General features: G+C 36.6%; 1 protein-coding gene across 1 annotated transcript in view; it reads left to right on the top strand.

Annotated features, from left to right (window-relative positions):
- The window catches only part of EYA4 (EYA transcriptional coactivator and phosphatase 4), a 38,148-nt gene extending 17,992 nt beyond the window's left edge, over window positions 1–20,156 (top strand). Inside the window, exons 9-15 of the mRNA XM_053938009.1 lie at window positions 6,690–6,779; window positions 12,386–12,444; window positions 12,547–12,707; window positions 14,828–14,942; window positions 16,723–16,844; window positions 18,157–18,257; window positions 19,926–20,156. Of these exons, the coding sequence (XP_053793984.1) occupies window positions 6,690–6,779; window positions 12,386–12,444; window positions 12,547–12,707; window positions 14,828–14,942; window positions 16,723–16,844; window positions 18,157–18,257; window positions 19,926–20,006 (729 nt within the window). The 3' untranslated portion in view covers window positions 20,007–20,156. The remainder of the gene's footprint in view (window positions 1–6,689; window positions 6,780–12,385; window positions 12,445–12,546; window positions 12,708–14,827; window positions 14,943–16,722; window positions 16,845–18,156; window positions 18,258–19,925) is intronic.
- Window positions 20,157–25,134: the final 4,978 nt, after the last annotated feature.

Here is a 25,134-nt window from a genome sequence, read left to right as displayed (position 1 = left end):
GTGACTGTCAGAACCATTTCCAACTAATAGTTATCAAAACAAGAGAGAAACCTAGCTGAACATGAACTTTTGAATCACTTTGAGAGTAGCCCATAGACTACCACAGGACTTGCTGAATTATCACAGTGATAAATTTATTTCAGTCTTTTTTGATTGTGCTCTTTGGATGTTTCCAAAATCAACTGTAACACATAGTTTTAAAAATCAGAGCACATTTTGTAGCTCACAAAACACCCGTGGATAACTTTGAAAACTGTCTTGGAAACAGCAACAGAAATGTAATTTCTCTTGGTAAATTAGTAATGGCATATTAACAGATAGTAGTACTGACAGCAGATAAAGTCTTATATAAACCAAAAGTGTCTCAAGGGTTAGTGAAATTAATGTAGTTATACTGCTGAGATCAACATCAGTAAACAAATGTTAAATGCCATGGATGACAATGAAACAAATGGTGTGGAAATACAGAATTCTTAAGTAAAATCCTCTTTTTTCTTTTTTCTCTTTCTCTCTTTTTTTTTTTTTTTTTCTTTTTCTGGTACTGATAGGTGACATCCACACAAGTAGGGAAAGGTATTCATTTCCAGACCCTATAAAATAAAAGTAGTAGACTTTTTCCTTACTGCAGTGACTGCCATTGCCATATTTACAAAGAACTTGTGTGATGAGTTATTACCAGTGAAAGTCAAATATAAATATTACTGACTGCAAGGAAGCTAGAGCAGTAGGAAAGGGAATACAGGAAGAGCTTATAATGGGTAGACTTTAGCTTTTGTATGTCATTGTAGTGTTGCCTAAATTTAAGGTGTGATGTGTCTCAACCTAAGTGCCTAAGAGGTTAGAAATGGGAGAAGTGAAAGATCACACAAATAGACTTCACTAAGCTCTGGTACATAACATGTTTAGCACATATGGTCCTTATCTTTTCTGCATATGATTTACATCTGTATACAAGGTCTTAATCCAGACTGAAGATTGGATTGCTATGAGAATTGGGTAGCTATGAGAGTAAATGCTCCAAGAATTGTGAGGTTGTCAGCAGAAGCCTTGTTATCGCATAGGTCTTTCAAATTTTTTGAGAGAACTGTTTATCTTGGAAAGGTGGTATAAAATTGTTGCCTAACAATGAAAAAAGAAAGAGGGTAGTGCAAAATAGTGGAGATAGTAAATTTTTTAACTGTGATGATTTGCTGTCTGATTTTAAAAAGTAAAAGCATCTAATGTCACACAGATGCTCAGCTGTGAATAACATGTTCTTCCACATATATTTCAGGAGCCTATTTTGTATAGGATAGTCAAGGTACTCACAAAAAAAGAGAAACTACACCAAAAAAAAAAAACCCACACCAAAAAACACCTTGCAGGACAAGCAGAATTTTCCCCTTCTCCCATTTTTAATTTTTTACATGAGAATAGTGTGTTGTTAAAGCAAATGTTGCTTTAAGGGAAGGCAACTTCTTACACCAAGTGTTCTCACTTCATTCTCAGAAGGAGTGAGATGCTGAGTTTAGAGCTAGTGGGAATATACAAACAGGCAAGGATATTCACCTTCAGTTCTTTCTCATGTACTCATTAACATAAAAACTTTCATTCCTTGTTTTCACCAGCTTTTTCCTGTTTTTTTGAGTACCAGGTGAAAAAAAAATCAGGAATTAGTCTTTTAATTTCTCTGTTCTGCTGCAGTTCAGGCTGCATAGGGATGCAGTGAGAGGAGGCACAGCCTGGCATAGGGATCCACATGTGAGTGCAGGAGCACTCAAGAGCTGCAGTTGTATCTGGAAATAAACACTTTCAAAAGATTTCAACAGTTTAACAAGTGGTTGGAGTAGAAGAGAAAAAGAAAAGTCAAACCAGCATCTCCTTAGGCGAGGAGGGCTTTCACTGGCTGATATTATTCGGAAGGCCTAGATCCAGTAGGCAAGTTTCAGGTTATGTATTTGTCAAGAGAACAGCAGATTTCTGACTTATGCCTAAGGATTTATAAAGCTGAGAATGGACACTCTCCTTGGTATATTCTTGTTCAGCACTTTGCATGGAATGGTAATTATTTGATGTCAGAATTTTCTAGGACAATTATTTGATGTCAAAATTTTATAATAACCATGCTTAAACAGAATTAATGATTTGCTGAAGGATGCTGATGTAAGCATCTCATTTAAAAATGGGGCAAGTTGCTGCTGCTTATCTAGAGTATAGCTTTAAACCCAACTGAACTGGGAGAGATTTGGCCAGAATTTGGCCAGTGTATCACTTCTGCATTTAAAATATAAAGCTTTCCCAGGAGAATATTCCATGCCTTGCTGCTGTCTACCTGTGGCTGTGTCTCTCTGGCTTTTGGTATATTGGCTATTCTACTGGACTAAGTTAGAAAGAGAATAAAAACTATACTACACCTGTGTTAGGTTTCAGGAAAGCTGTGCTGCCTTCCAGCAGTAAGATCACCTCTCACTTTTCCCCTCATTTGCTCATCTGCTTTGTACTTCATGAAATCAGTACACTTCTATTTTTAATTACTTACTGCAGTAGCAAATTGTGAACATTGGCATTGGAGCTGTTATATTATGACTTGTGTGGATGATGATGGTTTTTGCAGCTGAGCACCAGTTGACAGATATGGTTTTCTACAATGCTGAGCTCTTAAGTGAGCATTTGTTGATGTGACAGGACACAACAGATGACATCTGTTAGGAGATGTCATCGTCTCTTAAAAGTTTATGAGGTACATTCTTATTCCCTGTGAACAGTGTGTATTCTTTGTTCCATTGCATTCCAGTTATTCTTGCTGGTTGAAGGATGATTAAGCTGGAGTTTTTCTAGCTCCAAGCGTTTATAGTTTATTCATTTCTCCCAGGTCAATCTAGAGGGCAAGGATTCTCAGATAAATGCTGTAACTCAAAGTGCAACTCTCTAGTAGAAGAATAAAATTCCTTTGTGATCTTAGAAGACGGAGAATGTGATTTCTAAGTGCAAAAATCAAAACAAATCCACACTTTATGATCATATTTTGCCATTTTTTATAACATAGGAAATGACAGAAAGTTGTAAAGGAAGCCTCATTAAATACCTTGTACACTTCTTTGGAAAGGACTCAGAAGATTTTTACTACTTACTGTCTGCTTGTCTGGTCATTAAACAAAAAAGCTTTGTCACCATTAACACCCATGATGGCACTCCCAAATTCACTCATAAATATTCTCTTGTCGACCTGTATTAATAGTGTATCTCTCATCACCTCCAGTTGTCCTCTCTATTCACTCCCTCCTTGTCTGAGATTGATTTTCCTACTGCCTTCTAGAGAGCATGGAACAGAAACTCCCTATGGAGTACGTGAGTTTTCCTTCATCAGCTATGGTTATCAAGAAGAGATGTGTTCTCTTCCTCCATCACCATCCACATGAATTTCTCCTGGGACAAGTGTCCCCTCTGAGAGAGTGAGGACTGAACTTAAATCTGAGATTCCTATATAATATAGAGAAGTCTCTTTAAGCTAAAATATTGGTACTTAACATTAGCATTTCCACTTTTTTCCAAGGTCATTTTTTTTAAAGTCTGTTCAGGACAGCCACCCATTGAAAATAACTTCTTAAAAAATTTCTTGTTTTCTTGCTTATTTTTAAGGCTTCATGAATGCAAATTCCTGTCACAATGAATCTACTTGACAGACTATTTATCTCTTTGTTTTCCAAGGTATTATTAAAGTCACTTTGGTGTTTGCAATTTTTTTCCCAGGAAATGAAATTATTTTGAATGTGTGCTGAAACCTGACATTCCAAGATAGTATTAAATACATCTCTTCTACTAATGGACACTGAGCTTTTGGGGCTTTATTCCAGTTACTCTCCTCTTGATCAAAACATTTAAGTATTGGTCCTCCCAGGATATTTTTATCTAGTCTCCCAAGAGGCATTCCAATGGATGGACCAGTCTGGTACAGAAGTCCACAGACAGACAGTCTGGCTCCAGTCTAGTGCCTTCATCCTAACAAAACTGAAGTAATTTGTATTTAGGTGTACAGAAGTGTTGTAGCTGGTCTGGGTTCTTCTGCACACTAATGATATCTGGCTAACATCATACCTCTGTGGGCCAGAGAGTTGTTCTTTGTTCTGTGAATTTTCTGGGGAAAACTTCCAGATTTTTTTTAATCCTTTTTTCCTCTGTTGTGTGTGCTTGTGCAGAGTAGCACAAAATACAATTTTAACAGAAGTTCAGTCTGCCTCTTACTAAGTTTTTCAATTTGCTGTGCTAAGGTCTGTATCAACTGCAAGTTTCTTGCTTTCTTTTCAACACTCAGTCCTTTGTGCCACTTGAATCAGTCTGTAACTTCTGCTTCAGACTGAAAGACAGTAAAATTATGATTGCCATGTTCCTCCATATTGTGCAAACACTATAAAGCCACAAGACCCTTAAAAATCTGCTTTCTTGTCTATTTTTTCATGTGGCGGAAAGAACTTAACATGGCAAGAGCAGATGGAACATAATTTTTAATTCTTGTTAAACAGTTGCAGTGCAAAATTTTGGCCAATTTATTAAGGGAAGAACTGTTCATATCTTGAGAATTCAATTCCAGCAATTCTCCCTAGCAGAAGTTGTACAGGGAGATCCCAGACTGATTTTATGTTAAGCTGAAATGAATTCCCTCTGCTTTGCTTTATTTTATTTTACATACTGTACCTAGCAATAGCCTTCTCATGCCTTTGTCAAAACAGGAATTTAGGAAATATAATTTTAATAGTAATAGTCAGGCATAACTGGTTACAAAACAACTATTAATAAGAAAATCATAAGAACTTTGTCACATTTATATCTCCCAACTATACTAGGCAAGGCAGGAAATTGTCATACATAGTTGGTAGTTTCTGTAAAAACAAATTGAATTATAACGGAAAATGTTATAGGAAATTTCTGCATTCAAGTCTGCTTCTATCCAGGAAGGGGTAAAAAAGAGGCTGAGAATTAAATATCTGAGATTCCAGCTTTGGAAGCACTCCAGTGAATAACTTATATAAATAATAATGAGTTACCACCTGTGCATAAAATAATGCACATGCCTTAGTATTCATGGGATTGAGGTAAAAATGTGTATTGCAAATACCCTCTGTTATATTGTATCTAGGGAGAAAAGATTTATAGTTTACAATGCGCAGAAAAGAAATGCAAACAAAAGAAATGTAAACACATGTTTATAAGTGATGACATTTTGATAAAAGCATTATGGCTTGATGAGGAATCTCATGAGTCCAGGATATTTTGGTGATTTGTATTGTCAGTGCCTAACATGAATTTTGCTAATATGTTAATGGTGTTCCTTAATCATCCTCTTGGAAATCTGACCTTTGCACTTGGTGCTGCCTTCAGTCCTGTGACTTTCAAATCCAGTAAACATTGCTATAGAAGACAGCATGGATAAAATTCTGTTCCTGTGTTTGTTTTTTGCTTCTGAAAAGTAGTCTATATCAGTTCAAGGGTTGACATAAAAATATTTCCTTTCACTGCCAGCGAATTGGGTCTAACTTTGGACCGTTACAACTTCTTGAACACTATTCTTCCCTGCAAGTATGAGTTTTTCATGAGCAACAGTCAAAGTATGTCAGTGTTTCAGATGTTACCATTAGTTATTAACTGCTTGAATGCAGAAGCCACCTTTTATTCCGTCATTGCAAAGCCCTGGAGTAGTGAGTGTCTGATCCTGGTTGGGAAGCCTTTCATCCTAATGGTAACAAATGATCATTTGAGGTTTTGTGAGATTTTGTTGCTAAATGCTGGTAGCATTTAGACTTTAAATTTCAAGATATTTAAGAAGGGATTTCTGAAAACTTGCTCATGTTAGTCAGAGTTTAAATGATGAAATATTTTTTTCATATTTTGATGAGAAGAGGACCGCATGTGTTTTAAAAGTTCACTGCAGTTTTTGTGTTAAGCATAAAAAAGTTAACGGAACCCCACAAGCTCAGGCAGATGATTAATGCAACAATCAAACTAATTACTAGATGTCAGCAAAGCACCAGGGACTGTTACTCTAAACCAAATGTAAGGTAACACAAATCTGCTTTACCTCTCTCCTAGCAAACCTAGGAAATTTGAATTCATTACCTTGCCTTAGCCGTATGCTCAATGCTCTCAGACAGTGTTATTGCTGATCCAGAGATTCGTGGGTCTTGCTGAGGCAGAGCAATTTGAGAGTGTGAAAGACAACCTACAAACAAATGCAACATTTTGAATGAATCTTATCCAGGGACAGGATTCCTGTGTTTCATCAGCAATAAAGGGATGATCTACAGATCAAACAACAAACTTATATATGCCTTCCAAAGGAATGTATGTTCCCACATACATCTTTTATGAAAAGCGCCGTCCCTATTTCCAGTCTTCTTTATACTTGTTTCTGTTTATATTTATATATGTGTTTATGGCCACCAGGTTTTTTCCTGTCACTTCAGCCAGGTTGCAAATTGCTCGGCTTTAAAAAATTTGATTTTTCAGCATCCACAACTCTCTGAATTTTCTCACAAACAGAGGTTAAGCAGTGTCTTATTACAGCATTATATTAAAATAGCTTAATACTGAAAGGATTTCAGGGAAATTTCTTACAGTGTTAATTTTTCAAAACACTTTATATACATCAATTTTTAAAGTAATTCTACTATAACTTAGTGGTATATAATTAGCTAACTTTGTTTTTGTTTTTTAAGGATCCACCCATGGCAGTGACCCTTGGACTGCGAATGGAAGAAATGATTTTTAATCTTGCTGACACACATTTATTTTTTAATGATTTAGAGGTAAGAGTCAAAGGAATGCTAGCACCAGCATTCCTGATTTTTAACTTAGTGGCTTTGCTGTGCATTAGTATTTATTGTGTGTGACATTTCTGCCTATGTAGTTTTTGGGTTTGTCATACTCTCATCAGATAGAGGCCAACCAGGTGGCACTGACTTCCGGTGGCACCAGAGTCCTTCTGTGAAACTCAGTGAGAGAGAGAATCTGCAAACTACTCATTCCTTTCTTTGTCCTGTCCTTTGGTTTCCATGTATGTAAAGCTGTCTGCTGTCATCTCCAGGATGGTAACATACATGCCTCACGTTCTTTTCTTCCAGTTCTCAATTTGCTTTCAGTGGGTGCCCTCATCTGACCAGAACAGACTGTTCTTCTCTTGACATACCTCAGCAGCCTTTTGGCTACAGGCCCCTGTTACTTGTTCAAATGTGGAATATTCTTTATTTACCTCAAAGAATGCAGCATCAGAGAGCTGGGACTGTGATAGATGTTCTGATCAGTGATTTCTCTTTCCAAGGTAACCAGGGAATCAAGGTATTGTCACAATATACCCAGGGAATACAATTTGGCAATTGGCCAGAAAAGGGAGAGACCTTTTTCTAGGAAGTGCCCTTGTGGGCAGCTCACCTCTCAGAAGCATATGGATGGACTCTCACAGGGAGAGTGGTCTGGGAAGCAGGTTTGTCAGCTGGGCTCCACAGGTTTTTTATTTCACTCTTAGAGTCTGGGTCTGTTAACACAGACAATGACAGCCTACAACCATGTTTCACTCAAGACACAGAGTGAAAAACAGTTTTCAAATTAACCTAGGGGATTTTCAAACCTTCTGCTCGTCTAAAATGGTTGTTTTCTTACTCAGAGTAGATCCCAGACTTCCCTCCATGGACAGATACTTGCCATGAATGGAAGCTGGAAGACTTCGAAGTTTTGTTTAGAATTCCAGAGAAAGGTCTCTGGTGAGTGAATAGACAAAATAAAGAAAAGTTCAATTTTTCCATCCACTGGGATATTGATTTTGTCTTTTTGTTCCTTCATCAAGTAGGCAGTAAGAAAAGCAGAGGGTACCAGTTTGGGGTTGTCTTCATCATCCCTTACAGATCTCATTTATTCTTAGCTCTTTTTAAGTCAAGAAACTGGAATCTGCTTCACCTCACACCTGAACTGCACTTCCTCCTTGCAGCAGCAGAAACCAAAGAAAGTAAAGCCCTGGACATGCTTTTCTCAGCGTGTGCTTTATTGCAGTCCTAGTGAGACAACTCTTGACAATTCAAGTACATTCACTGAATGTTTTCTTCTGGCACCCTCTACCAGGAAGAGATTCCAAATAAATTTTTCAAAGCATTTCTTAAATTTATTTTTTTACCTTTGCCCCTGCATGTTCAGAGTTTATGTGGCAGGAACAAAATTCAAGCCATTCTGTAGAATCTGTTCTTCAATGTTGTGCTGAGTTCAAGTGGAAGAGTTCAGCAAAATGGAGCTTTGCCATACCTCTTTATTCTTGCTTATGGCCATTGAAACTTCATTCCTTTCTCTCATTATTTATTTTGTCTGTAGATCGCAAGTTCAGCTGTCATAGGTGGATCATTACATTTTGGCTAATCTTCATAGGATGGTTTTAATACCCCTGTCCAAAAACTCATATGCCAGCTCATTCCATAGCTTGGAAAGTTCCCAGTCTGAGATAAATAAAAAATACTACTTGGGAGCTGTCTTAGAGAGTCTCGTAAATCAATCAGTTTGATTTGATTAAAAGCAATTTATATATATATATTTAATAATCACAATTTCTACAAGAAATTTAGTACTTTATGGCCCAGAATTCATCTTGGTCTCAAAACCAACTCACAAAATCACCAAAATTCCAAAGTTCATGTGCTGAAATGAGTTGTATGCATACACTTCGGTATGTGCGAGAAGACCAGCAATTTTCTGTCTTCTTAGCAAATAGGATAAAGTGCCCAAGTATGTAGAGGCATTCTTTAATATACTGATGGATAAGCTTGTCTGTTTAAATCTGTTTGCAGAGCACATGGCCATTACTGAGTATTGCAGTGCATCTGCATGATGAATATGTAATGAATTCTGAGAACTCCCAGAGTCTGACTTGGGTTCTCTCCCTCATCTCCCCTCCTCTCCCCAGCTCTCTTTCTCTGTCTTCCTCTCTCTCTGTCCTCCCCCAGGGGAGCAGAAATGAGTCCTGAGCTGCTGATGATCATGACCATTAAGACATGACATCTTCAGTTCTCACTGGAGGAAGTGAGATAGTCCTTTATTTGCCAGGCAGATTGCTTATCCGTTCATCATGTCACTTTTTCAGTGGTGAGGCCTCAGATTCCACACCTTCTGTCTTGCTTTCATCTTCAGCCCACAGTACACCTCGTGGCTCTGGACATGACAACTGTAAAGTACTACTGAACCTGTGTACCTGTAATGTTTACTCCAGTCACTACATCCTCTAAACTTTCTTTTTTTTTTTTTTTCCTGTCTTTCTTGGTTGCAAACACTCCACAGCAGGTTCTAGGAATAATAACCAAGTTACTGAAGTTTTCACATACAAAAATGAAGTTTTCCTTCCTCTATGCAAATCCGTGTCACTGCAGAACTGTTGATGCAGAAATTCCAATCTGCTGAGACATTCTCTGCTGATCAGTAACCCATGTTCTAATCAGCCAAGCTGCATTTTTATTTCAGGCTAGGCTGTTCTCCAGCTACTGCATTCTTAGGGTATAAATTTTAGTTACCTTGAGAAATATCACTTGGGAGGGCAGTTGGTGTTTTGCCATGAAAATAGGCGTCTGGTGTTCCAGAAAGTTCACGTGCCTAAACAATGCTTAAGGATGGGACTCAGATTTATAATAATGGCCAAACTAAGGCATTCTCTTTTCAACCGGGTAAGGAGTAAAATCGAGTTTTTCTTCATATCTCAGTATTAATTCTAAGACAGCATTTAGAAATGTTGGTAAGGCTTATTATGCACACCAAAAAAAACAATTTCTGGAAATTGCAAGTAGTAATTCAGACATGAATCTTCCTACTCCATTATTCCACTCCACTTTCAGGTCAGTGAAAAAAAGAGTATTCATTTCAAACAAACTGAATTATATTTCAATTTTTATCATTATCCTATCATATTTTAAAGGAGATTTTGTCCTTTTTTTCTCATTAGAAATAGAAATGAAAAATTAAAAATTGGATTTAGGTAAGTCTCAGAATTTGGGAGGCAGTAACACTAGTTTTAACAGAGACTGAATATATATATTAAAAGGTATTTTCAGTATAGCCTAAGAAAGTATAGTAGAGTTTTGTGTTCAGCGTGGTAAGTCAGTGTTTTTATTGGATAATGAAATTACTGTCCAGTCCAGGATGATAAGTTTTATCAATGATGTATCAAATTTTCAGGCTCTAAAAATTGCTGCAAAAAATTGACTGCATTCAGATATAATTTAGATTAGTATTGCTTCAAGCAAAAGCTAGATATTATGCTTAGATTCCTTTCCTGTATTTGCTCTAATAGGAAATGTATTTTTATGTTTCTTAGTTTTGACATTGCACTGACAGCCACTGTGACTTGAGCTTAACCAGTACCGTAGCTGATGTAAAAAATATTTTACTTTAATATTTAAATTGACAGAGAATTTGCTTTCTTTCCTTCTTTCCCATAACTCTGTGGTGTCATTTAAAAGCAAACTCAGACGTAGTGTTGTGCCACCAATTTCCTTTTTCTTTTGAGAAAAGTGGAGAACTATCTCAAATCTGCTCAAACTGCCCACTTCTTCTTTTTCTATGGCCAGATTTTTCCACACCATGTAAGTGAATTTGTAAAAGGTAAATGTTTTAGTTGAAGTAGATAAGTAAACAAGAAAACAAAGTAAAAGAAAACAATGAGTGATGGGCACATGAGCTTGTTTCTTGGTCAGAAAATGTGTATTGCCAGCACATAGAGAGGAGATGACCCATAGATAGAGAGGAGAAGAGGAAGGGGGAAAAAGAGGAAGTTGGAGAGTGCTGTTGGGTTTGATCTACTATATAACACACATGTTAACTCCTATATTAACAAGTATAGTATCTTGCAGGGACAAGGAGGTGACTAATCAGAAAACTGCATGGTTCTCTCATCCTGTTTCTGGAGTCAATCACAGAATCACAATGAACCAACTGTGAGACAAAAAAAATTAAACAGCTGAGCTTTTGCCGCCCACTCATATTTAACGTAATAATGACATTATCAGCAGAACAGTTACCTAGAATTTTCAAGGCTGGAACAATGTAGCTGAAAGGCTTAACAAAACCCAAACAGCAGCAGACACTCCTTATCCATCAAGGCTTTTGTGTACCCTCCATTTAATTAGTCCACCTTCATATCCATAGGATTTTTAAACTTTTGAACTTAACACTTTTACAAGCTCCAGGGAAATCTGTGAAGGTGATAGGGAAGCCAGATATTGCCCAGACGTTGCAAAATACAGAGTCATAATTTTTCCCAGTAGGATTTTTTGTCTGATTTTTGAGTTCCTATCCTCCACTGGGTGAAGCACAATTGCATTTTTTTTTCTGGACTGTAAATGATGAATAAAGATAAAGAAAATATCCCTTTACTTTCTCTCTTCATCTGCTATTTACATCCAAAAGAGTAAAGTATTCTACAGCTCAAGATAATCTCCTCAGGCAGAACTAAAAAAATTATTTCTCCAGTGAGGGGAAGAATGCTTCATTCCTGTTCCTTGAACACAGCTCTATTATCCTATCTTAATGGATTAATCCACATAAGCAGAGACTGGCAACTCTTTCTTTTAGCTTTGACCCAATATTTTAAATTATGATTGCTTGTATGATGCAATGAAATTAAGTATTTGAAAATTAAATAATATGTATTTTTAATACAAAATTGCCCTTTTTTAACAACTTAGTTCACATGAGTAATAGTCTCTTAAGTTTTTGTTCATTGCAAAGCAAACAAAGTAGAAAGATGAAATGGTAATTCCCTAAATTCACACTCTAAGAACTTGTGGCTTACACATTTAGAAATCAGTCCTCTGTTCAGATTTATCCTTTATCTGTACAATTTACCACTGTTATGAGAAGAACCTGATAAGTGTCCAAACTATTTAACTTTTATGCCTGTTGAGGTTCACCATCAATTGCTTTTAGTGAGTGAGAAAATAATGTTTATATGATTTTCAAGTATTGTTATACTAGGGAGCCTGCAAATGACATTTGCAATTTTTGTGGCTTTAAATTTAAGATAATTTTACTCCTAAAAATCACACCAAAATTGCATATTGCTTTTCTAAAGGTCTGTTTTAACTAGTGATATGGAAGTGAGTGTAGAAGTTGAAGGTTATACTATTTTAAAGATGTTGACAGCAGTAGGAAGCTGTGGGTGTGCACAGGCTGCCACCTTCTGGTGCAGCCAGTGGCCTGCACCGCTCGTTTCTTATCTGTGCTAAGGCTGTGGGGAGCGCAGAGTCATTCGGGTTGGAAAATACCTCTAATATCCCCTAGTTCAACCATTAGCCCAGCCCACCGTGCTCGCCACTAAACCGTGACCCCAAGTGCACTCTCTGCTAAGATAAATTTGTCATTTGGGTTTGCTTTCTTTTCTTTCTAACAGGAATGTGATCAAGTTCATATAGATGATGTTTCTTCAGATGATAATGGACAAGACCTAAGGTAAGATACAGAAATTTTTTTTCTTTTTTTTTAAGATGAAATAATTTAAGCATTTACAGGAATACATTGTATTTATTTTTACTGTATTTTGGGTGTTTGCAGTACCTACAGTTTTGCAACTGATGGCTTCCATGCAGCTGCAAGTAGTGCAAACCTTTGTCTGCCAACAGGTGTAAGAGGAGGGGTTGACTGGATGAGGAAGCTGGCTTTCCGTTACAGAAGAGTAAAAGAGTTGTATAATACTTACAAGAACAACATAGGAGGTGAGTTCAATTATCAAAAACAACTTTAAATGCTGATCAGTCTAAGCTGCATGGTGATGAGCTGCCACTCAGGGAAGGAGCCTGGGAAGCCACAGAGGGAATGGACAGTGATATGACTGAACCAATGGCTGTTGAAAGCTACTGACTGTAAAGGCAAAGCCACATGCTGTTGTACACGGGAAATGCAGTTGGGAAAACAAAGCAAGCTTCCATTTAGCTTCCACAGAGCCAATTTTCCTCCCTCAGAGCCAGCTAGTCTTACCTTACTGATTTGTTGAACTACTTATTCTACCTCAGATTTGCTGTTGCTCTAGGAAAGACATTGTATAGTTTCACAGCACAAATTGGTTGTGGATGGCCATTTCCACCATACATTTTCATGATCTGGTTGGTAACAACACTGTCACCTAAACTTTCTGCAGGGTACCTGCTAATCTCTTTTCACCAGTGGATGCAAGAATATTCTATCACTTATATGGTTATTGCCATGCCAATAACCCCTTGTGTTGACTCTGTAGCTTACACAGTTTTGTCTCCAGTAAGTCCAAATTTCATTTGGGACAAGAATTTTGCTGTTACTGTTTTAATTCATGGACTTGCTTATGTCTGCACTAGCGGATTGTAGGCAATCAAGCAGCAGAGCCAAAAGAATCTGCTCTGGAGAGTCCTGTGTGCCTTGCAGAGACAGACAGCCTACTTCTGAGGAGGGAAATGTGTCAACTGACCTCCTTAACAATAGACTGTGAGGACAAGGAATACTTAGAAGTCTTCAGTAATTGCTACAGTCATGTATTTTCACTCTTAGTAATTCAGTCTTTCCTTACCACAGGATGAAGCAGTAGGACCAAAGGGTGGTAGTAGTGGGCTGAATTTCACTTGCCCTACTTTGCCCTTCATTGGTGTTGTGAATAGAGTTGTTATATATTAATAATTCTTGAAACAAAGAAAGACCAAAAGTTTACTGGATTTTCTTGTATCTCCTGATGCATCTAAGATTCTGAAGCTGCTGCATTTCATAAAACCTTTAACACCGATAAGAGAACAAATCCAAGAGCACAGGACAGGGAAACACACTGAGAGGAACAAAACATTGCAAACAGAGTGCAGATATGTAGTGCACTGGATTAAGGTTTTTATTGTCTCCTACATATCCTTCATCTGAAATATAAGCCATCCTTAATGGGCAAGTTTCTTCATTTGTCTTCCACATCTTAGCATTTTTAGTAATCTTCTTAGCTTATCTGTATAAGTTTATTTCAAAAGAGCTGCTAGAAATTATCAGAAGGCAAGATTAATCCATATATTTTTAGGTTGTTTCACTTCTGATTTTTGAAGTCAATCATTATCACTTGTTGCGAAGACAGTCATCATCACTTAGAGGGTGTGAAAGAGAAAAGGGATACTAAAGCTCAGGAAGCCTATTTCCCTGCTCTTCCATGACCAAATCTACCTTTAAAATACCTTGGTTCCAGCAAATTCATGTCTCAACATTCAATAGGCTGGGAACTTTTAAATGTCTGACAATTTATACCCAAAAAGAGATTTTGAGGACTAACTTTTAAGGACCAGCTGAGATATGAGAACATAAGATGTGCAGCCATTTCAGGCTCTAAATGCTGTAAAAGGGACCAACTACAACAGGACATGAAGACCAAGCCATCAGCAAACAAATGTATTTCTGTATGTGTACTATCTGCAGAGTCATAAGGGCATAAGGGCAGTTTTAAATGGTTTTTTCTAAAGTTATCTTCTTTTGTGACCATCTTCACCTATGATCCCAATGACATGGATCTCCTTGTCACTGCCTCTAATAATGAGAATAATGTATGTGGGAGGAGCTGGTTTAAAAATATGTGTTTCTGAAAGGAATACTTTGAAATGAAGCCTGATACATAAAGAAATGCAACTAATTATTGTTATTATTATCTGAAATACTATCTGACATTCCTTCATATAGTGAAGTACAAATAAAACCTAAGATTTCCTGATCATTGAAGACAATAGATTTTCTCTTTGATATTATTTTCAAGATGTAGTAGAATTTAAAATAGAAACAATGACCATAAACCCTATCTGATACAGAATTTAATTCTATTTTTCTCACTTTTCTTACATTAAAGGACTCCTGGGTCCCGCTAAAAGAGATGCATGGTTGCAATTAAGAGCAGAAATTGAAGCTCTGACAGATTCCTGGCTAACAAATGCACTTAAGTCATTATCAATTATCAGCACAAGGTATGTATCTGAGTCTGCTGCAAAAAAAAAAAAAGTTTCTAGACATGTAATGGATATTTTTTTACATTTTAAATTACAATAAATTAGTGCCTTTAAAGAACAGAGCAGGTCTACTATGACTTTTGAATAGCACACAGGAAAATTGGAAAGTGGTTTCATTTACCCTGATTCCAACATTTACTAAAGATAGTATGAAATGTCTTCTCAAAGGTGTGTACATTGAAAGTGTATTGTAGAATTCTGAGACAGATTTTAATTTATTACTTTGTGGATAGCATTCTCTGAACTCCACAGCTCTCTGTTCTGTCCTTCAATGTTTGTGCCTATTTGCAGTGCTACCTAAATACTGTACAGATACCAGAATATAAGGGCATTTTTCTTCTGTCCTTCCAAGCAAATCAGTATATCTTAGTATAAATCTTAAGTTTTCATAAGAGCAAAAATCTCTTTTAACTCAGTTAAAAGTCTGAGTTCCCAATATTGGGACATAAAATGTATTGTTCCAGAAACATTGAACAAAAAACTTAAATGTTTTTCCTTAAAAACCGTGAACCCTGCTGCTACTTAGTAAGCCATGCAATATTTATCTTTCCAGAAATCCTAAAAAATCCTAGTTTTAAACCACAAAAAAGAGCAGCATTAAGTAATCTTGCTTTCTGAACATGTCTGGGAAAAGACTCAGTGTCAAGTGGAAAGACACAAAAACCTTAATTTCAACATAACAATTTTTGCAATATGCTTATCTCTTAATTGTTTATTTAACAATGTGTGAAGCACTTCAGGAGGAAAAAAGTAACAAATTTGTGTAAGCTGTTGTGTTTAGCTCTGCATTTCTTTCTAAATTGTTAGTCTTCAGAGAGACTTCTGGTAACAAAATTGAGCATTGGTGGATGAGTCTGGAAAATTGAAAAAAAAGTCTGTTATCCTTCACTCAGGATTCTTAAATAATAGTCATGTCTTCAAAGAACTGTACAACTGTAAACCTTCAGAAGCTACCTGTGAGTCAGCTGAACATTCCTGTTAGGTTGTTAACAGGAAATTGAGATATATTTGTGATAAAGGTGAAAATAGCAGCCTAGGGCCTTGCTTGGAATTTGTGGAAATGCCAGAAGGAAAACTCACAGGTATTTACTTTCAGCTCCACGTCCACATCATGATCATGCTCATGTTCCAGCCTGTGAGTGCCTGAAGTATCTCGGCTCTGAGTTCTCTGGCCTGCACAACTTCCCCATTCAAGTTTTCATCCTCACCATTCAATGCTAGCTTATCAACATGATCATTCTTATCTCTCCCCCTCTTCAGAGATAGTCTTACTCTTGACACTTGAAGAAAGTGATGCCATTGTGGAGAAAAGTGTAGATAAAAGATAGATAAAAAAGTAACAAATCATGTTTTTGTATTCTCTTAACACTTTTATTTTGCTGGTAACTACTGACAATTAATTGCCAGCATGAAAATTATGCTTTCAAAACATTCAAATAACTTGTTTTGTAGGTTGTTGATGGTCTTAAATATCTGTATTTTACTAGATCCATCTTCAAAGACCTAGTTTGTATAAACCATAGTGTAATACTTCCTACAAATCAGGCCTACATATTTTTAAAGGATTTCACCAGGGGTCTTATGTACATTTTCTGTAAGTGATGGTGCTGAGCAGCTCTACTGTGTGAATGGAAGTAAATGTTGAGGGATCATTATGCTCTCCACAGCTAGTTCACCTCATCAACATTTGGGTACTGTTTTAAAACTATGTAAACTTAAACTATTTCTCTTATTTTAGGAGTAATTGTGTAAACGTGTTGGTAACAACAACCCAGCTTATCCCAGCACTTGCAAAAGTTCTACTATACAGCTTAGGAGGAGCTTTTCCTATTGAAAATATATACAGTGCAACCAAAATAGGTAAGAAAATTATTCTTTCATCCATTCTGACTACACTGCATTACCTTTTTTTTTTTCTTTCCAGTAATGGATGTATTCCAAAACACTTCCCTGACACTTAGCAGTTTTAGTTATGAGATTTAGGCATTGCATGTATTCAGATGTGTTTATGTCAAAGAATTCCAAATTCACCTTATTTTCAATGATGCCTAAAGGAATAGAGGTTCTGATTAAAAGCCTCAGAAACTCCTCAGTATGGTGCAGAAAACAAAAAACTTGCAGAAGAGAATGAAGAAAAGTTTTTTGTGAATTCAAATCTGAGCAGAAATCCTGTTAAATTAGCCTCTGCTCTGACCTTCAGATCTATGCAAGCCAGACCACAGCTTCACAAACCTTTTCCTGAGGCATAGTAGGTCAGTGATGGGAATGACAGGTGTTACTGACAGAACCTGTGTTGCTGGATAACAAAAGGGCACTTCCACATTCTGTTCACAACTGTGTCCCTTTTGTGCATTATGGTTTGGAAATGTATGGTTTCTGGAAATTGCATCCAAAACTGAAAACCAAGAAAAGCAGTCATTCCTGAGAAATGTGATGCAACGTACAATGAAATGACTGATAATTTTGCGGATTTTACCAATCAGCAATTCAGGAATGCTTCATTTCTATACCTACGACAACCTTTATAGCATGGAATGTGTCACTTCATTGACAAAAGCATTGCAATATGTTTCATAAATTATTTTCACAAGGGAAAAAGCAGTGCATACTCTAGCAGTGTCAGGCAGAACTATTACCTCAGCCATCATTTAATTAAATTTTTTCATTACTACATCACTCATTGTTGCAGATACATTAGAATTAAAATTTCTACTTTCCTTGTAAGAATATTATTACAATCACAAGGAAATATTTAAATTCAATTATTCATTTGCTAACCTATTAATTTTTGCAGTGCTGCTAATTCCTTTGTCTTAGTGGCTTTCCTGTAATGATTAAGAGATCTGGTTTTACCTGAAACATCTTAGTGTCACTAAGGGAATCCATTACTTCTTACCAGATTTGGCTCTAAATCCCAAGGCTGGGAACTTTTTAAAAGTAGCAGTAGCAATGTCTTACGACTGCAAAAATCCTCTGTAAGGCTTCACCATAACTCACTTGATAGCTTGAATAAATAGTGCATTGTTTTTCAGGCAAAGAGAGCTGTTTTGAGCGTATAGTGTCCAGATTTGGCACTAACATAACTTATGTTGTGATTGGAGATGGCCGAGATGAGGAGCATGCAGCTAATCAGGTAACTTCACTCTGAACTCTTATCTCATTTATCTTCCAGGAAAAGAAAGTTGCTTTGAACGAATAATGCAAAGGTTTGGCAGAAAAGTAGTATATGTTGTAATTGGGGATGGTGTAGAAGAAGAACAGGCAGCAAAAAAGGTAACCTGTCTTCTGAAATGTTGGTGTGATACGTAGCTACTAATGCAAGCCTTTCTGTTTGCATTTCTGTCAGTGTTGCACAAAATGACAAATAATTTCAGTCCACAGATGCAAGCCAACAAGAGCATGATGAGATCAACACTTAGAGCAAAACGAACCATTTGGATTCTAGCATTTGCTTCACTTCACTTTGGAAAGAAAAAAAAAAAAAAAAAAACCAAAACAAAAAATTATTTTTAAAACAGATGGAAAAATAATGCAGAAAAAATGTCTGACAAACTTCAAGCAAATTAAAAGATAAACAGAAGAGATAGAAAGGGTTATGATATGATGGTTGGGAGGTGTTTTTCTTAAAATGCTGAAATTATGAATGCTTCAAGAGAAGTGTTACAGAGAATGTGGAAAACATCTATAGGACTGTGCAATTTTTTTTTTTTTGCTAAGATAGATGAAGATCCATAGTTTACTGGGGCAAATATGATAAAAATATAATTTGCTTCAAGAAAGACATATCTGCTAAAGGAAAAAGAACATAAGGTAGAGATTGTGCACCAAATCTGTATTTCTAAAAAACTGTTTCTTAGTTTCCTTATTATGATAATTCAAGTTTAATTTCAGTAGAAAAGTTTTTAATATTCAGAAACATATCAAATTAGTAATTTTTGCCATGCTTCCCAGTATAACCCCAGGAAGTGTGCAGAAATTGATTTTTTTTGCCTCACAATGTCTGTACAGGACCAGTAATGTAAATCTTATTGTGCTAGGAGTAGCAAAATAAAGCACTCTCTTAGCATTGGAGTGGAGTTGGGACACTCTCTTAGTAGTTGGAGTGGAAACAAAATGGAAATAACCAAAATGCTCATTCCAAATGGTTCCTTAATATAGGTACAGTACTGGTGATGGGTCCTTTATAATTTTTTGCTAAACAGTGGTGGTTGGACTGTGGGCTTTCTGGTTGGGCATGCTTTTTCCTTAACATTGGCTATATTGCATGGATAGATGTAGAATTCAGAGAGATGGATGAATATAGCACATTTCAAATAGATCTAAACACAACATGGTAGTATGTAGTTTTTTTTTTTTTTTTTGTTCTGATGAGCTATTGAAAGAGAGTAGTGTGTATACCTGCATCTCTCACAGACACTGATGCTTTCTGCAACACAAATTATATTTTCTTAAACTAGAAATGTGTTATTTTCTTATCCAAAGACATTTCTTTTTCTGCCTGGATGGAGAAAAAATGTAATTCAGCTCTGTTTTGAAGTGCTGAGTGAGAAGCATCTTTTCATGGAAGTCATATAGTCCTGCAAATGATGATTCAGTATTTTGCAGTCAAATAGGTGGAGCATTAAGTGATTTCCTATTAATGCTCCTTTGTACAGGCTTGCGTGCTAACAATAAGCAAGTAACTCTTACTAAGTAACAGGCATTTTTCCAAAGAAACTATTAAAAAAGGCTATCATTTAATTATTTTAACTTCAGTTGAGCTACTAAGCTCAGATCTATTTTGGTCTGATTTTTGTCAGTACTTGAACAGCAAAAATCAATCCAGAAACACAGTGGTGTAAGATAGGTGCTGGTAATCTCTAACTATCCTTGTGTGTCGTGTGCTGCCCTGTGTCACAGTGTTCATCTTTCCTGACCTTTTCCCTCCTCTAACAAACACAGCACAACATGCCTTTCTGGAGGATATCCAGTCATTCGGACCTCTTGGCTCTCCATCAAGCACTGGAACTAGAGTATTTGTAACTGAATTCTAAAGCTGGTGATCCTTTTATATATATATATGTATATATATATATATACATACATATATATATATATGTATACATATTTCAAGTACACTGAATTTTTATGTGTGATTCAATGCCTCTGGCTTTACACATATGAATTGTCTTAAGAAGGGAAGAAATATTTGGAATTAAAAATTCCAAATTGAAGAATTCAGATTGCTGAATGGAGTTAAAACATTAGTGCTACATAAGAAAGCTCTATGGTCTTATACATGCAACGTTTTTAAATGAATTAAAACTGTGGAGGTTGCTGGTACACACCAAGTGAGCCCTGACAGGAGTGAACAAAGGACTCGAGCTGGCAAAGCACCAAAACGAATTTTCCAGCCAACGAGGTGGTGTTCAACAACATTCCTCAAAATGGGATATATTCTCAGCACTGAGGTTTGAACCAGACTTTAGCCTACCTAACCCAAAAAATCTGAATTGGAATGCACTCAGACTGTATAATGACAATCCTGTCTAGACGTGTAATTTGTGTAAATTATTGATGAAAATAATTTACTGTGACTTTATTAGCAGCTGATTTTGGAAGTGGATGCAATTTTTCTTTCTTTTTTTTTTTCGGGGTGGGGGCAGGGGAGGGAAAGGGTTATATAATATTGTCTCTTTTATAAGTTTGGCAAACAGAATGTGCATATGATGTGTTGTGCCTTAAAGAGAAGACTGTGTTTGTGTGTTATAATGTAATTTTGGTTAAAAACTCTGTAGATAAACAAAAAAACCTTTGTGATATTTTTTGACATGACCAAATTTGAAATTCAAAGAAATCAAAGAGCAGGGCTGCACCAAAGAATTTAAGTATTTGTTGCAGTAAGAAAAAATAATAAAGCAAAGTTTGTGTTTTTATTTGGATTCTGAATAATTCCACTGATTTTTTGAGAAAAGTTAAGAAAATATTGGGAGGTTGATACTGGGGACCGCTACCTGGAAAGGTAAAAGAAGAAATAATGTTTAACACGTTCAGCATCATTTCTTGATTCTCCAGCAAGAGAACTAAGAGCCATATTCATTAATTACCAAGTCCACTGAAAGCCATACAATGAGTGCATCTGCTGTGTATAACAGAACAAAGTTCCACCCAGCAGGGAAAGTGTTCAGGTGGCATTACTAGAAGGTGAAAATGTGGAGTTAATCCCATATGGGGAATAAAACGCAAGTTCATTAGGAATGAAAAATTACTAAAGAAGCTCTCATCTGTCAGATGTGGAAATTATGCCACATTTAGCATGTTCAGGATCAACACAAGCTGCTGAAATTGCTGGCTTGATGACATTGGCCGTTTCAGGAGAATAGTCCACTTTGGTAAAGAAAACAGCATTTTGGTAGCTTTTCCATTCTGTTCCACATTTTTGTGTGTTTTGTTTTGGGTCAGCATTATTTTCCTCATCCATTTTTTGATTGCTCAACAAAATTACACAGGGACAAACCTAAGTGTTTCTGAATCAGAAATTTCAATAACATGCCAGGCATCTGGGGAGAGGATAAGAAGTGATTTTCATGCAGAAACATTGAGAAATATATCACCTTAACTTCCATCATTTCTATTGAAAGTTACAAACCATACAGCAACAATTACCTTGCAAGTTTTGAACATGCTACCTTTCAGCTATAGAAAATGAGCAAGATCCATTAAGGGCACACAGGGCCCTTAATGTTCCGTGTGCAGCTTGAGCACTCCATAAAAACAGTTACCAGGTAGTAACTTTGTTCATTTAAACTTTGTTGAGGTTTTAATAAAGTTACTTGGTAGGTGAAAGCCTGGAAAGCTACAAGTCCAAGGTGAACTTCTCTATAAATTTATAAAAATGGATTTCTTTGCTGTGTTGGAATTGGATATACAAGTCACCACACAACAAACTAACAATAATTTTTTGTCACCGGGCAGTTTGAAGCCATCACATGAGACTCGCCACATATGAAATCACTGTAGACTAGGTAGATATTTTCATGATAGATTTGTGTGTCCAAAACAAAAATAATTATGCATACCTTCTTTATATTTTCAGTACCTGGAAATACATGTCATAAAAATCTGTAGTACAGCTTTTTTAGTTTTTCAGGTGGGAAGAAAGTGTTTCTACTGGAATGAGAAAGAACTTTGAAGCCCTTCTCAAGTTCCAGCATGACATAAAAATGACATAAATGATGTGATAAAGCAAAAAATTTGTTCGGTTAACTAGCTTTTTTCTCTTCTTTCTTTTTTTTTTTATTGTCATGTCGTATTGTTATTTAAATGCATGAAGTAATATTATTTCTCGAGTTATTTGTTCAGCTTTTTAATGTTCTTTTCCTAATCAAATGAAAGAAAAAAAAGTAGCCCAGCAACAGCTGTTGGTTCTTATTAAAAGTTTGCAGTGCCTTCATTGGAGTTGTGCTTAGCTTTCTGTGGCAGATATGGCTCAATTAATAAATGGACTTTAGAGAGGAGATGGAGGCAAAAGGAGGGAAGTTTTACAGAGGATGACAAGGTTCTGTGTGCCACCATAGCAGACGTAAATTGTTAAAATGAGTAATCCATACAAACGTGTATCCAAAGAAAATTCAAGGATGTAGCTCAAAAAGCTTTGCAATACTAAAACTCTAAAACAAAATTTCAGAGAATGAATACTCTCTTGCTAAGCAAAAATTGCTATATAGCTTTAAATAAACTTGTGTAGTACATGCCTGCCTTGTAGAGAGAAATTAGTCTGATATGTTTTCCTGCATAAACAATACAGAGGAGAAAATAACCAAGGCAGAGACAGTCATGCCAGACTGTTCCAGATGGGCCTAAGAAGATTAAACTGAAGGTTGGTCACTTTGACATTGAGTGCATTTTAATTCAGAAGCATATTAATCAGAAACTACCTTCCCTTCAGCCTCTCCTCAACAACAAGATTGAGCATAAGGTCCCATTTGCAATTATTTTGGGCAAATGAAATATAGAATAAAATGCCTTTTGCTGAAAAAGTTCTCAGTACAGAACCTGAACATTGAGTATGCATTTGAGTGGTCAGCTTGCAAAATACAAATACGGCATGATTACAGTCATGGGATAGTATCTTAGACATAACTCTGTGCAGTTCAGTAAAAGAGGGCAGAAAAAAATAAAAATTATGCTTATTTTTAGATGCCTGTGAAGATTGTGCACAAAGATATGGGTAGCAGCTAGCTCCCAGATCTATTCTTATTTGAATCCAATGCGAGCAGCAGTGTTTGCATCTGAAGCAGATGCAGAGTATGTTCCTGTGTGTAAGCATTGACAAGAGAGATGAGGCCAAATCAAAGTCCTCTAAACAAGCACTCTTCATCTTGGGGCAGATGAAATTTTACATCCCATCAGAACTGCAGAGTTTATGGAGAATATAGGCTTGACCCACAATAGAAAGACTAGGTTTTAGCGGTGAAGTTGTATCCAGATCCAGTGTTTCAGTTCAAAAGTCATCTCTGCTTTATAGGATTGACACCAAGCATATGCTGTAAATGAATGTGGTATTTAGTATCTCTGAAGAGGAGCTGAAGTGACATTAGCCAAAATCCCAGCAATAGCAGCATTTTGGAGATTTAAAGCCAAGGATCTCTGTCATGTATTAGCAGATCATAGTTTATTAGGGCCTACCTAATTTAAGAAAAATGTAAATTAAAATTAAAAGCTTGTAAAATTATGTACATCTTTACTATTTCTCAATAAATACACTTGGAAGTGTCATTTTCTGCACTATACAATGTTGTAAGTTGTTTGGTTTGTGGTTGAAAGATGCAGTGTCTCTTACAGGAACCGAGTGTGAGCTGGGACTCTGATGTCCATGCTGCCCTTGTCGCTCGTGCCTGGAGAAGCCCTGAGCCCATATATGGGTCTGGTAGACACTGGCTCACCTGTGGACTGTGCCTTGCTCCAGATGCAGCCTGAGAGACAATTAGCAGCTCTTTGCAGTGTCCTTGAGACAAAATACAGAAAAAACCAATTTGATGATGTAGACACACAGTGTATGCATTTAAGTACCTATGCCAGTTCACTCACTAATGTTATGCTAATACCTTTTTGGTCACAGGCTGTTCAGGAGACAGACTGGGCTACTGAGGAGCAAGTAGCCTGTCCAGTTGAAGATCACCCTCATGAAACTCTAAATGTTTTTGAGAGCAGTACTTCATTTTTTTAGTGAGGTGCTGAATTTCGTTTTGAGGCTGTCCCTCCACAGTCTGCTAGCAGAGGCCAAAGTGGGATCACAGAATTGTCAGCACACTTAGATGTGACATTATGATCCTGGGAACTACATGGCAAGTGGCAGAGCCTTGGTAGCCACAGTGATTCAGCCACAAGAAGCAGCTTGTAAGTAGTGGACTTCTTTGCAAGGGGCTAGATTAAAGCATGTCTCTTACAAACACAGCTGTTCTGTCTGTACATCTGTTGCCTTCTCAGTTTTAGGAACAAAAAGGAAGATCTATCAAAAATCAAGTGGACAAAATACAAAGAAATCTCATCTACTGAGCAGACAAACCCATAGTAAACAGTTTTACAGTGTGTCTCCCAAATAAGTTTGCATGTGACTCCAGAGAAGAACCATTCAGTAACATTTCAGAAGAGTGAGATAAAAGATAGTCAGAAATTGGGTGATAGCACAACATTACCTTCATTTCTCATTGCTGAGAAACTCAGTGCTCTAAATGGCTATCATTGTGCCTTGCACATGATGTTCACAGTGATGAACTAAAGCAAAAATATCATACTGAGAGCATTTACGGGTGGACTCTTCCTCATTTGGGTGCAAAAAGGCTTCTTCGTCATTATCCGTTACCTATAAAACTCCTCCAGAAAAATGCACTTTAGGGTTGAGTGGTTTGATTAATTTTTGGTTTTTCTCAAACAAATAATGGATTCTGAAACATTTTGGAAATGTTTATAAGTTTTGGAGAACTTTTTTGATTTTCCAAAAGCCTGGGTAGTAGAAGGAATTCTGAGAAAGTAAAAACATCATGAGTTTGTTTTTCCATGTTAGTTTCTCTACAAATTTCAAGGTCTGATTTTCAAAGGACTGAGTATCTAACTTGAAATAACTAATAAAAAATGAATCATTTGTTTTTCTGGTTGGGAAGTAAAAACA

This window comes from Vidua chalybeata, chromosome 3, assembly GCF_026979565.1.
Source record: "Vidua chalybeata isolate OUT-0048 chromosome 3, bVidCha1 merged haplotype, whole genome shotgun sequence".
Taxonomy (NCBI): Eukaryota; Metazoa; Chordata; class Aves; order Passeriformes; family Viduidae; genus Vidua; species Vidua chalybeata.
Note: the sequence above shows the minus strand (reverse complement) of the source record. Positions and strands in the feature narration are given on the sequence as shown.